At 42.1% G+C, this 15,471-nt stretch overlaps 2 protein-coding genes across 2 annotated transcripts; one reads left to right on the top strand and one right to left on the bottom strand.

Annotated features, from left to right (window-relative positions):
* Positions 1-684: 684 nt before the first annotated feature.
* On the bottom strand, positions 685-15,401 carry LOC144011373 (NADH-ubiquinone oxidoreductase chain 6-like). The gene is given in 1 exon segment (XM_077511593.1): positions 685-15,401. A coding segment is annotated over 1 exon segment (540 nt). The 5' UTR covers positions 12,201-15,401; the 3' UTR covers positions 685-11,660.
* On the top strand, positions 5,849-7,316 carry LOC144011359 (ATP synthase F(0) complex subunit a-like). The gene is given in 1 exon segment (XM_077511583.1): positions 5,849-7,316. A coding segment is annotated over 1 exon segment (684 nt). The 3' UTR covers positions 6,533-7,316.
* Positions 15,402-15,471: the final 70 nt, after the last annotated feature.

The raw sequence follows: 15,471 nt of genomic DNA, 5'->3' as shown, positions 1-15,471 counted from the left end.
AAGACCCCGTGGAGCTTTAGATAAGCAGCTGATTTGTGTTAATAACCTCCTAATAAAGAATCAAACTAAACAAAACTCTCCTGAATGTCTTCGGTTGGGGCGACCGCGGGGTAAAATAAACCCCCCGTGAAGAATAAAATAACCCTTTTAGCCAAGAGCACCAGCTCTAAGCACCAAAATATTTGGCCATATGATCCGGCAAGCCGATCAACGAACCAAGTTACCCCGGGGATAACAGCGCAATCCTCTTCAAGAGTCCCTATCGACAAGAGGGTTTACGACCTCGATGTTGGATCAGGACATCCTAATGGTGCAGCAGCTATTAAGGGTTCGTTTGTTCAACGATTAAAGTCCTACGCGATCTGAGTTCAGACCGGAGTAATCCAGGTCAGTTTCTATCTATGCTATGTTCTTCTTTTGTACGAAAGGACCAAGAAGAAAGGGCCCCTGTTTTAAATAAGCCCTGCTCTAACCCAATGAAACAACTAAATTAGGTAACAGAGCATACCTATGGATCGAAAATAACGATTGTTGGTGTGGCAGAGTCCGGACAATGCAAAAGGCCTAAGCCCTTTCGACAGAGGTTCAACCCCTCTCCCCAACTATGATAGATACATTACTTACACATATCGCCAACCCCTTAATCTACATTGTACCAATCCTCCTCGCTGTTGCATTTCTAACTTTACTTGAACGCAAAATTCTTGGATACATGCAACTTCGAAAAGGACCCAACATTGTAGGGCCTTACGGCCTATTACAACCAATCGCTGACGGCCTAAAACTCTTTATTAAAGAACCCGTCCGCCCCTCTACTGCTTCACCCCTCCTCTTCTTAGTCACCCCAATCCTTGCACTCACCTTAGCTCTCACATTATGAGCTCCCCTCCCTATACCCCATCCTGTTGTTAACTTAAACCTGAGTATCCTATTCATTATAGCATTATCCAGCCTGGCTGTGTACTCCATTCTCGGCTCAGGCTGAGCATCAAATTCAAAATACGCACTAATCGGGGCCCTTCGGGCCGTAGCCCAAACTATTTCATATGAAGTTAGCCTTGGTCTGATCCTATTAGCATGCATTATCTTCACCGGTAATTTCACCCTACAAACCTTTAATACAACACAAGAAAGTGTTTGATTAGTAATCCCTGCCTGACCCTTGGCAGCAATATGATACATCTCAACCTTAGCTGAAACAAACCGAGCACCTTTCGACCTAACAGAGGGCGAATCAGAATTAGTCTCCGGGTTTAATGTTGAATATGCAGGAGGTCCATTCGCCCTATTTTTCCTCGCTGAATACGCCAACATCCTACTAATAAATACCTTATCAACCATTCTTTTCCTTGGAGCCTGCCAACCCCTTATCCCCTTTATTAATTTACTAGCCTCCTCCAGCCTAATATTAAAAACAATAATTCTCTCTATGATATTCCTGTGAATTCGAGCATCATACCCCCGATTTCGTTACGACCAATTAATACACCTTATCTGGAAAAATTTTTTACCTCTAACCCTCGCCCTAATTATCTGACACTTATCCCTTCCTACTGCAATAGCAGGATTCCCGCCACAATTATAGGAACTGTGCCCGAATATTAAGGACTACTTTGATAGAGTAATAGACGGAGGTTAAAGTCCTCCCATTTCCTTAGAAAAAGAGGATTCGAACCTCCACTAAAGAGATCAAAACTCTCAGTGCTTCATTACACCACCTTCTAACGGTAAGGTCAGCTAAACAAGCTCTTGGGCCCATACCCCAAAAACGTAGGTTACAACCCTCCCCTCACCAATGAACCCCTACATTCTTTCCACCCTCCTTCTCGGGCTGGGACTAGGTACCACAATCACATTCATAAGTTCCCACTGATTACTAGCATGAATAGGCTTAGAGATTAACACACTAGCCATCATCCCTTTAATAGCACAACACCATCACCCCCGCTCAGTAGAAGCCTCAACCAAATACTTTCTCACTCAAGCCACTGCAGCAGCCGTAATTCTTTTTGCCAGTTCAATGAATGCCTGGTTTACAGGACAGTGGACTATTAACGAAATCTCCCACCCCTTACCATTAACACTTATTACCTTAGCACTCGCACTAAAAGTAGGTCTAGCCCCTCTCCACACCTGATTGCCTGAAGTCCTCCAAGGACTTGACTTAACCACCGGCCTAATCCTATCAACTTGACAAAAACTTGCCCCCTTCGCCCTACTAATACAAATGTCCTCACAAAACTCATTTATCCTCTCCACCATAGCAATCCTCTCTACACTAATCGGGGGCTGAGGCGGTTTAAACCAAAACCAACTCCGAAAAATCCTGGCCTACTCATCCATTGCCCACCTCGGATGGATAGTACTAATCCTTCAATACTCCCCCTCCCTAACACTAATCGCCTTACTAACATATATCCTAATAACATCCGCAGTCTTCTCCTTATTTAATATTAACAATTCAACCTCTATCAACACACTTACTACCTCTTGATTCAAATTCCCAACCTTAACAGCCCTAACCCCCCTAATTATACTATCCCTAGGGGGCCTACCCCCACTAACAGGCTTCGGCCCAAAATGATTAATCCTTCAAGAATTAACAAAACAAGATTTAATACCCCTTGCAACCATCATAGCCTTATCTACCCTCTTAAGCCTTTACTTCTACCTTCGTTTATCATATGCAATAACACTTACAATATCTCCTAATAATACCCTAAACCTCGCCCCTTGGCGTTTTCAAACCACCTACTCCACACTTCCTTTGAGCATCACACTTATTTCATCAATTACACTTCTACCCTTACTCCCTACTATAGCCGCCCTAATACTAAGACATAAAGGTTTAAGTTAACATTTAAACTAAGGGCCTTCAAAGCCCTAAACAGAAGTGAAAATCTCCTAACCTTTGCTAAGACCTGCAAGACACTAACTCACATCTTCTGCATGCAAAACAGACACTTTAATTAAGCTAAAACCTTATCTAGAAAGGTAGGCCTCGATCCTACAAATTCTTAGTTAACAGCTAAGCGCTCAAACCAGTGAGCATCTTTCTACTTTCCCCCGCCTTTAAAAAGGCGAAGGCGGGGGAAAGCCCCGGCAAACGTTAATTCGCTACTCAAGATTTGCAATCTAATATGTCGTACACCTCAGGGCCTGATAAGAAAGGGACTCAAACCCCTGTATGTGGGTTTACAATCCACCGCTTACTCAGCCATCCTATCTGTGGCAATCCCTCGCTGATTCTTCTCAACGAATCACAAAGATATCGGCACCCTCTACTTAGTATTCGGCGCATGAGCCGGCATGGTGGGCACCGCCCTAAGCCTCCTCATTCGGGCAGAACTTAGCCAACCCGGCGCTTTACTGGGTGATGACCAGATCTACAACGTAATTGTAACAGCCCACGCATTCGTAATAATCTTTTTTATAGTAATACCCCTTATGATCGGAGGCTTCGGCAACTGATTAGTACCCTTAATAATTGGGGCCCCAGATATAGCCTTTCCTCGAATAAATAATATGAGCTTCTGACTCCTTCCTCCATCCTTCCTTCTCCTGCTAGCCTCCTCAGCAGTGGAAATAGGAGCAGGGACGGGCTGAACAGTGTACCCCCCTTTAGCCGCCAACCTCGCCCACGCAGGGACATCAGTAGATCTAACCATCTTCTCCCTCCACTTAGCTGGTGTTTCCTCTATTCTGGGGGCGATCAACTTTATCACCACCGCCATCAACATAAAGCCCCTGTCCGTCTCACAATACCAAACACCTTTATTTGTTTGAGCAGTATTAGTCACTGCCGTACTACTCTTGCTCTCCCTGCCAGTTCTAGCGGCTGCAATCACCATACTTCTTACAGATCGTAATCTTAACACCACATTTTTTGACCCCGCAGGAGGAGGAGACCCAATCCTTTACCAACATTTATTTTGATTCTTCGGCCACCCCGAGGTCTATATTCTAATCCTCCCAGGGTTTGGAATAATCTCCCACATCGTAGCTTATTATTCAGCAAAAAAAGAACCTTTTGGCTACATAGGCATAATTTGGGCAATAATAGCAATTGGACTTTTAGGTTTTATTGTATGAGCACACCATATATTTACAGTAGGCATAGACGTGGATACTCGAGCATACTTCACTTCCGCCACAATAATTATTGCCATCCCCACCGGGGTTAAAGTTTTTAGCTGACTAGCTACTCTCCACGGAAGTGTAATCAAATGAGACACTCCCTTATTATGGGCTCTTGGCTTTATTTTCCTATTTACAGTCGGAGGCCTAACAGGGATTGTGCTAGCTAACTCCTCCCTTGATATTATCCTTCATGACACATACTACGTAGTAGCCCACTTCCATTACGTCTTATCCATAGGCGCTGTATTTGCTATTATAGCAGGATTTGTTTATTGATTCCCCTTATTCACCGGATTTACTCTTCACAGTACATGAACCAAAATCCATTTCGGCGTAATATTCGTAGGCGTAAACCTGACATTCTTTCCTCAACATTTCCTAGGGCTAGCCGGGATGCCCCGCCGATACTCAGATTACCCGGATGCCTTTACACTATGAAACACTGTCTCCTCAATTGGCTCTTTAATTTCTTTAATCGCCGTTATTATGTTCCTCTTTATCATCTGAGAAGCATTTGCCTCTAAGCGAGAAGTCTTATCTGTTGAAATAACTACCACTAACGTAGAATGAATCCACGGCTGCCCTCCTCCCTACCATACATTTGAAGAGCCTGTTCATACCCAGACACAACACACTTAACCAGAAAAGAGGGAATCGAACCCCCGTAAAACGGTTTCAAGCCGCTCACATCACCACTCTGCCATTTTCTTCCTCATAAGATATTAGTAAAATATTACACTGCCTTGTCAAGACAGAATTGTAAGTTAAACTCTTACATATCTTAATGGCCCGACCTCTCCAATTAGGCTTTCAAGATGCAACATCCCCTACAATAGAAGAACTACTTCACTTTCACGACCACGCCATAACAACTGTTTTTCTTATCAGCGCCCTAGTACTCTACATTATCGCAGTAGTAATCTCTGCAAAACTAACAAACAAATTATTATTAGACTCCCAGGTTATAGAAATTCTTTGAACTATCCTCCCCTCACTTATCCTAATTATTATCGCCCTGCCTTCTCTACGAATTCTTTACTTTATAGAAGAAATTAATACCCCCCACCTCACTATCAAAACGGTGGGGCATCAATGGTACTGGTCATACGAATATACGGATTATGAAGACCTCGAATTTGACTCCTATATAACTCCAATAGAAGAACTCACTCCAGGTCAATTCCGTTTACTAGAATCTGACTACCACATAGTCGTCCCATTACAATCCCCAATTCGCATACTAGTCAGTGCAGCTGATGTCCTTCACGCTTGAACCCTGCCCTCCTTTGGGGTTAAAGTAGACGCTGTCCCAGGCCGACTAAATCAAATAACCTTCATCCCTTACTGACCTGGTGTTTACTATGGACAATGCTCCGAAATTTGTGGGGCCTACCACAGCTTTATACCAATTGTAGTTGAAGTAGTCCCCTTAGAAGACTTTGAACTCTGATCTTCCACCTCCTCCGATTAGACCCGCTAAGAAGCTAAAGAGGGCAATAGCATTAGCCTTTTAAGCTAAAGATTGGTGACTCCCTACCACCCCTAGCGACATGCCCCAACTAGACCCGTCCCCTTGACTCGGAATCATACTATTTACATGATTAGTTTTTACAACACTTATGCTCCCTAAAGTAATATCTTACAAAGTTCCTAATGAACCCCTCTCTCTAAACTTCACAACTTTAGACACCCCCTCTGCAACCTGACAATGGCATTAGGCTTATTTAACCAATTTTCAAGCCCCTCACTGTATGGTGCCCCCCTAATCGCATTAGCCATTATATTCCCTTCAATTCTTATTTTATCTTACTCCCCCCGCTGAATAAATAACCCCCTTCTTACTCTACAAACCTGATTTATTAATTTAACCACCCACCAACTCTTTTTACCACTTAAAACCTCATCCCATAAATGAGCCCTTATATTCACATCCTTAATCACCTTCCTTATTTTAATAAATACAACAGGCTTAATCCCCTACACCTTTACCCCTACTACTCAGCTATCACTAACTTTAAGCCTTGCAGTTCCTGCCTGATTAATAACAGTAATCACAGGTGCACGCCATAACCCCAGCCATTCATTAGCTCACCTTCTTCCCGAAGGAACCCCAACTCTCTTGATCCCAGCCTTAATTATTATTGAGTCTATTAGCCTCTTAATTCGCCCTATCGCCCTCGCCGTCCGTATCGCCGCTAACCTAACAGCCGGTCATTTACTGATACACCTTATCTCCTCCGCAGCCATAATTTTACTTCCCATGAACATTATACTCACCGCCTCAACAATTATTCTGCTCTTAGCCCTAACCCTCCTTGAAATAGCTGTCGCCATACTCCAAGCTTATGTCTTCGTGCTCTTACTTACCCTATACCTACAAGAAAACACATAATGGCCCATCAAACACATGCATTCCACATAGTTGACCCAAGCCCTTGGCCCCTTACAGGAGCAATTGGTGCTTTACTTATAACATCTGGCTTAGCCATCTGATTCCACTTCAACACCTCCACACTAATAATACTAAGCCTAATTATCCTTCTACTAACAACACTCCAATGATGACGTGATATTATTCGAGAAGGGACTTTTCAAGGCCTCCACTCACCTATCGTTCAAAAAGGTTTACGCTACGGAATAATTCTATTTATTGCATCAGAAGTATTTTTCTTCCTTGGGTTCTTCTGAGCCTTTTATCACTCCAGTCTAACCCCCACCCCCGAACTAGGTGAATACTGACCACCCTTGGGGATCCTACCCTTAGACCCATTTGAAGTCCCCCTCCTCAACACAGCCGTTTTATTAGCCTCTGGAGTAACAGTAACCTCCGCACACCACAGCATTATAAAAAATAAACGTAAACAAGCAACCAATGCCCTCACCCTAACAATTATTCTGGGCTTTTTCTTCACCTTCCTCCAAGCCATAGAATATTACGAAGCTCCTTTCTCAATTAGTGAAGGCGTTTATGGAACTACTTTTTTTGTAGCAACAGGATTCCACGGACTACACGTAATTATTGGATCTACATTCCTAACAGTATGCCTTCTACGACAAATTCGCCATCACTTCACATCCGAACACCATTTTGGATTCGAAGCTGCTGCCTGATACTGACATTTTGTAGATGTTGTCTGACTATTCCTTTATGCCTCAATTTATTGATGAGGATCATATCTTTTTAGTACAAACAGTATGAATGACTTCCAATCATTCGATTTTGGTTAAAGTCCAAAAAAAGATAATGAACCTATTTACCGCTATTCTAACAATCACCTTAACACTCTCCCTTATCTTAATTATTGTAGCATTTTGAATCCCTCAAATAAGCCCAGACCTGGAAAAATTATCCCCTTATGAATGCGGGTTCAACCCCCTTGGTTCAGCCCGATCCCCATTCTCACTCCGCTTTTTCCTAGTGGCCATCCTCTTCTTACTTTTTGATTTAGAAATCGCACTTTTACTACCCCTCCCTTGAAGCACCCAACTGGCATCCCCTACCTCCACACTTATTTGAGCATCAACAGTTCTCATTCTTCTTACTCTTGGCCTGATGTATGAATGAGCCCAAGGCGGCCTCGAATGAGCTGAATAGGTAATTAGTTGTAGGTATAAACATTTGATTTCGGCTCAAAAGAACGTGGTTTAACTCCACGATTGCCTAATGACACCCACACATTTCGCCTTTTCAACAAGCTTTATCCTCGGCCTAATAGGACTAACATTCCATCGAACCCATTTATTATCCGCACTCCTCTGCCTAGAAGGAATAATACTTTCCCTGTATATGGCTCTCTCATTATGAACCTTACAATTAAGTTCCATTAATTTTTCCCCCTCGCCAATATTACTCCTCGCTTTCTCAGCCTGTGAAGCAAGCGCAGGGCTTGCCCTTCTTGTAGCTACCTCCCGAACCCACGGAACCGATCGCCTTCAAGCCCTTAATATCTTACAATGTTAAAGATCCTAATCCCTACAATCATACTAATCCCCACAACCTGACTCACCCCTCCCAAATGAATACAAACATCAACTCTAACCCACAGCCTTATTATTTCACTAACCACCCTCCAATGAGTGAAATGACCATCAGAAACTGGATGATCCTCCCTTAACACAACTTTAGCCACTGACCCACTATCCACCCCCCTACTAATCCTCTCTTGCTGACTTCTACCATTAATGATCTTGTCGGGATTAATCCACACAGGATTGAACCCAACCAAACTAACCCAACTCGGACTAACCACCTCTGGATTAACCCCAGCTGGACTGATTCCGTCCGAGCTCTGCCACACCAAAAAAACCCGGCTCAAGTTGGTCCACCCCGGACCAGCTCAAGCTGGGTTTATATCGTCCGGACTCTGCCACACAACCACATACCTCATTAACCAACAACGCACATACATCACCCTACTTATTACATTACAAATTCTTCTAATCTTGGCCTTTAGCGCCACTGAATTAATTATGTTTTATGTCGCATTTGAAGCCACACTAATCCCTACTCTTTTTATTATTACTCGTTGGGGAAACCAAGCAGAACGCCTAAACGCAGGCACATATTTTTTATTTTACACACTCATAGGATCCTTACCACTACTAGTTGCCCTTTTATTATTACAAAACAACATTGGAACCCTCTCTCTCTTAACAATCCAATACCACAGCCCCACCAACCTCTTATCATACGGGTCTAAATTATGATGAGCCGGATGCCTCCTGGCCTTTTTAGTAAAAATGCCTCTCTACGGTGTCCACCTTTGACTCCCCAAAGCCCACGTAGAAGCACCAATCGCAGGCTCCATAGTTCTAGCTGCAGTACTCTTAAAATTGGGGGGATATGGTATAATGCGCTTAATAAGTACCTTAGAACCCCTCACCAAAGAACTTTCCTATCCATTTATGATCCTCGCTTTATGAGGAATTATTATGACAGCCTCAAACTGCCTACGACAAACTGACCTAAAATGCCTCATCGCATACTCATCAGTAAGCCATATAGGCCTAGTAGTAGCAGGAATCCTCATTCAATCCCCTTGGGGATATTCTGGGGCACTAATTTTAATAATCGCCCACGGTTTAACTTCCTCAGCCTTATTCTGCCTAGCTAACACCAATTATGAACGAACCCACAGCCGTGAACTTACACTCGCCCGAGGTTTGCAAATAATTCTCCCATTAATAACTATCTGATGATTTATTGCCAGCTTAGCCAATCTTGCCTTACCCCCCTTACCCAACCTTGTAGGAGAATTAGCAATTATCTCTTCCACATTTAATTGATCACCTTTTACTATCGCCCTAACCGGCACCGGAACTATTATTACAGCCGCATATTCACTTTATCTCTTCTTAACAACCCAACGAGGCTCACTAACTAACCACCTTATCTTTTTAGAGCCATCTCACTCTCGTGAACATCTCCTTATAACTCTACATCTGGTCCCACTACTCCTCCTCACTTTCAAACCCGAACTCCTGCTAGGAACCCCTTTTTGTAGATATCGTTTAAACAAGACCTTAGACTGTGGCTCTAAAAATAAAGGTTAAAATCCTCTTATCCACCAAGAAAGGCCCGAAGGCAACAAAGACTGCTAATCTTTGCCCCCTTGGTTAAACCCCAAGGCTTACTTACGCCCCTGAAGGATAACAGACGATCCCTTGGTCTTAGGAATCAAAAATCTTGGTGCAAATCCAAGCAAGGGCTGTGAACTCCCACCTAACAATAACATCTAGCCTAATTATTATCCTTGCCCTCCTCTGAACCCCCCTCGTCTGACCACTTATCCCCACCTCCCGTCCAATCAACTGGCCCCCTACTTTCATTAAAAATCTAATTAAAACAGGGTTTTTCATTAGCCTCCTCCCTCTTTTTTTATTCCTTAACGAAGGAACCGAAACTATCGCCACCTCCTGATCATGAGTATGCACATCCAACTTCAACATCAACATTAGTTTTAAATTTGACTTATATTCCATTATCTTCACCTCTGTAGCCCTATATATCACTTGATCAATTCTAGAATTCACCACCTACTATATGCACTCAGACCCTTACGCAAACAAATTTTCTTTATACCTCCTCACATTTCTTATTGCCATAATAATCCTAGTAACCGCTAATAACATTTTCCAGTTATTCATTGGCTGAGAGGGCGTAGGAATAATATCCTTCCTTTTAATCGGATGATGGTACGGCCGAGCGGACGCAAACACAGCAGCCCTCCAAGCAGTGCTTTACAACCGAATCGGCGATCTCGGATTAATTTTATTTATAGCATGAACTGCTATAAACCTTAACTCATGAGAAATACAAAACATCTTTAGCTCCCCCCAAGAAAAAGACTTTACCATCCCCCTTATAGGGTTAATCTTGGCAGCAGCAGGAAAATCCGCCCAATTTGGACTCCACCCATGACTCCCCTCAGCCATAGAAGGCCCCACACCCGTTTCTGCCCTACTGCACTCCAGCACAATAGTTGTTGCAGGAATTTTCCTAATAATCCGTCTAGCCCCCTTAATAGAAAACAACCCCTTTATCCTCACTCTCTGTCTATGTTTAGGCGCACTCACCACCTTATTTAACGCTATTTGCGCCCTCACACAAAACGATATCAAAAAGATCGTAGCATTCTCAACAGCAAGTCAATTAGGGCTAATAATAATTGCCATCGGACTTAATATGCCTCAACTAGCATTTCTCCATATTTGTACTCACGCATTCTTTAAAGCTATACTTTTCCTCTCCTCTGGCTCCATTATCCACAGCCTCAACAACGAACAAGACATCCGCAAAATAGGAGGAACTCACCAACTTATACCTTTCACATCTTCTTGCCTCACATTAGGGAGCCTTGCCTTAATAGGAACCCCTTTTTTAACCGGATTTTTCTCCAAAGATCCTATCATCGAAGCACTCAACACTTCCTACCTCAACGCCTGAGCCCTCGTATTAACACTTCTGGCAACCTCATTCACCGCCATTTACAGCTTTCGTATAATCTATTATGTAACAATGAATCACCCCCGGTTCAACTCTTTATCCCCCATTAATGAAAATGATAACTCACTAATTAAATCCATTAAACGACTCGCCTGAGGAAGTGTAATTGCAGGGCTAATCATTGCATTTAACCTAACTCCAACCAAATCCCCCGTTATAACCATACCCCTTACTCTTAAGCTCGCCGCACTTACAGTTACCTTGACCGGCTTATTAATCGCCCTTGAAATAGCCCTTATTACCTCCAAACAAACATCCTTAAATCCCAAACGCTCTACCCACTCATTCTCCAACATACTCAGATTTTACCCCTTAATTATTCACCTCGCCTCTCCTAAATTATCCCTCATCTTCGGACAAAAAATTGCTCTTAAAACAATTGATTCAATATGACTTAAAAAAACAGGACCAAAATCTATCACCTCACTTAACCTCCCTATAATTACCGCCACAAGTAATACCCAAAAAGGTCTAATTAAGACCTTTTTAATGTTATTTTTACTAACATTAACTCTTACACTATGCATGTTAACCTAACTACTCGTAACGCCCCTCGAGCCAACCCCCGTGTAAGTTCCAACACAACAAACAACGTTAACAAAAGTACCCATGCAGCAGTAACCAATATCCACTCACCCTGCGAGTATATGATCGCAACTCCTGACATATCCCCCCGAAACACAGACAAGCTAGACAACTCACCCACAGGTACTCAAGACTCTTCAAATCACCCCCCTCATAAAAACAGACAAGCTACCCCCACACCTCCTACATAAGACCCACCATAAATTGCCACAGACCAATCCCCAAAACTCTCCGGATATGGCTCTACAGCCAAAGCCGCAGAATAAGCAAAAACTACTAATATCCCTCCCAAATAAATTAGGAATAACACCAAAGACAAAAATGAACCCCCACAAACAACCACAACACCACAACCCATGCCTGATACCACAACCAGCCCTAAAGCAGCAAAATAAGGTGAGGGATTGGAAGCAACTGCTACAAGTCCCAAAACCAGCCCAATTAGTAATAACAGTATTAAATAAGTCATTATTCCCACCAGGATTTTAACCAGGACCAATGGCTTGAAAAACCACCGTTGTAGATCAACTACAGGAACAAATTAATGGCCAGCCTACGCAAAACTCCCCCTCTTATTAACATCGCTAACGATACCATCATTGACCTGCCAACCCCTTCAAATATCTCTGCCTGATGAAACTTCGGCTCCCTTCTAGGCCTGTCTTTAATAGTACAAATTCTGACCGGTCTCTTCCTAGCAATACATTACACTTCAGACATCACCACCGCATTCTCCTCAGTTGCCCACATTTGCCGTAACGTAAATTACGGCTGATTAATTCGAAGCATGCATGCCAACGGCGCATCTTTCTTCTTCATTGCTATCTACCTGCACATTGCCCGAGGCCTTTACTACGGCTCTTATTTAAATAAAAAAACCTGAAATATAGGCGTAATCCTCCTTCTGCTTGTCATAGCCACCGCTTTTGTCGGCTACGTCCTGCCCTGAGGACAAATATCCTTCTGAGGCGCTACCGTAATCACAAACTTAATATCAGCTGTGCCCTATATCGGCAACAATCTTGTCCAGTGGGTTTGAGGAGGGTTTTCTGTTGACAACGCTACTCTTAACCGATTTTTTACATTCCACTTCCTCCTCCCTTTCATCATTGCTGCCGCCACCATAATTCACCTTATATTTCTCCATGAAACGGGCTCTAACAACCCCACAGGACTTAACTCTAACACGGATAAAATCTCGTTCCACCCATATTTCTCCTACAAAGACTTACTAGGCTTTGCTTTATTCCTTCTTACTCTGATTTCCCTCGCCCTTTTCCTCCCTAACCTCCTAGGAGACCCGGATAACTTTACCCCTGCCAACCCCCTCGTTACACCCCCTCATATTAAACCTGAATGATACTTTCTATTCGCTTACGCCATTTTACGCTCCATCCCCAACAAATTGGGGGGAGTACTAGCACTTCTCCTCTCTATCCTTATTCTCCTGGCAGTCCCCATCCTTCACACCTCAAAACAACGAGGACTCACTTTTCGCCCCCTCAGCCAACTCCTATTCTGGGCCCTGACTATAGATATTGTTGTCCTAACCTGAATCGGAGGAATACCTGTAGAACCCCCCTACATTATTATCGGCCAATTAGCCTCCGTAATCTATTTCCTTATTTTCCTTATCTTTACCCCAATAATTGGCCGAACAGAAAACGGCATCATAAAATGAACTTGCACTTGTAGTTCAGAACAGAACGCCGGCGTTGTAAACCGGAAGCGGAGGTTAAATTCCTCCTTTGTGCTCAGAAAAAGGAGGGTTGAACTCCCACTTTTGGCTCCCAAAGCCAAATTTCTGCGTTAAAATATTTTCTGAGTGCATATATGTATATATGCACTCATTTATTTTAACTATATTAAGTAATTTTTCAGGTCATTATATGTATTATAACCATTAATTTATATGAACCATAGAACTAATACACATAGCTAAAAACAGGACATAAACCATATTATGTTTTTGTGTAAATGTCGGAGTAGTACTGGGCAATCGACTAATTACCTCTAATTTCGAGAACCAATGATAGAACAGGACTCAATTAACTAACCAATTAAATAACCGATGCAGTAAGAACCTACCTACCTCTTTATTCCTTAATGCTAATTATTATTGATGGTCAGGAACTTCTATTGTGGGGGTAGCTACCTAAAAGGTGAATTATTCCTGGCATTTGGCTCCTACTTCAGGAACATTGGTTTATATTATTCCTCCCACTTTCATCGACGCTTACATAAGTTAATGGAGGTAATCATACGACTCGTTACCCACCAAGCCGGGCGTTCACTCCACAGGGGCGGTTGGTTCTTTTTTTTTTTTCCTTTCACTTGACATTTCAGAGTGCGCACGGTATTAACTAACACGGTTGAACATTTATCTTGCAGCGCGTAATGTACTGCATGTTGGAAAGACATTACATAAGAACCACATTACTTAATATCAAGAGCATAATGTTACCTTCCACTTTTGATCGTTCTCGGTTGCCCCCACTGTTTTTTGCGTCGTCAAACCCCCCTTACCCCCCTTCAGTCCTGAGTTACTAACACTCCTGCAAACCCCCCGGAAACAGGAAAACCCAGACTGAAACGTTTAACAAATTTTATTTGTTAGCCTTTAAATTTGCACTGGAACAAACAACGAACGAACAACGAACGAACAACGAAACGAACAAATTTACGATCCACCACCACTTGAACAAAGCCAAAGACCTAAAACTGCTAAGCCAGCAACAAACGTCAAACGTTTAGTAAACTATTTGTTCCCCTTTAATTTCCCTGAACAACAAACAAACATTACAAGTATTATACTGCACCACACGAATGATGTTCGATCAACACAAAACATTCTAAAACCTCTTTAGCTGAAAAATTTTTCTCACTAACTTTCTTCTCACAACATAATTCATATATTCTTTTATATTGTACATTTATATTGCTCGCAAGTATATAACATATTGAGGGGCCTCCTATACATACAAAATACACGAAAAGTATTATGTGTGAAACATAAGGGGCTTACAATACATAAAACACATACACAAGCAAAATGTATAAATGTATAAAATGTAAGGAGTTTATAAACATGTAAAATTTGTAGCACACACAAAGCCTGTAAAATGCAAAGAATAAACAATGAACCACATATATTTATAACAAATATGTGTGTGTATATATATGTGTGTGTATCTATTATATGTGCATATCATACAAGAACATATAACCTACCACACACAACACACAGAGGGCCGTAACACATAAGATATGTAACAAACATAATATATTAAATATTAGGGCCATAAACATGTAAAATACATTGTACTTATAAAATATACAAAATATGAAAGGCATAACACACATTAAGCTTATACATGAGATAATAACATACATAATCCCTAACGTACATACCATAAATAGTATATATGCGATACGCCCATAACATGTATGATATCTTAAGGACATGTAATACATGCAACATACACCACATATCTACGTATAATTCCCCCCATCTATCCACTAGTATACAATAAACCATCCTTTCAATATTCACATCTATTCCCCTCACCAATGCAGCCTCAAATTAAATATGCTATTGTAGTTTAAATAAAACATAACACTGAAGATGTTAAAATGAATCTTAAAACATTCCGGAAGCACAAAAACTTAGTCCTGATTTTACCATCACCTCTAGCTAAAATTACACATGCAAGTATCCGCACACCCGTGAGAATGCCCCT

The sequence above is a fragment of the Festucalex cinctus genome, unplaced genomic scaffold, assembly GCF_051991245.1.
Source record: "Festucalex cinctus isolate MCC-2025b unplaced genomic scaffold, RoL_Fcin_1.0 HiC_scaffold_97, whole genome shotgun sequence".
NCBI lineage: Eukaryota > Metazoa > Chordata > Actinopteri > Syngnathiformes > Syngnathidae > Festucalex > Festucalex cinctus.
The sequence above is the reverse complement of the archived record's forward strand: the minus strand, read 5'-3'. Positions and strand labels throughout refer to the sequence as shown.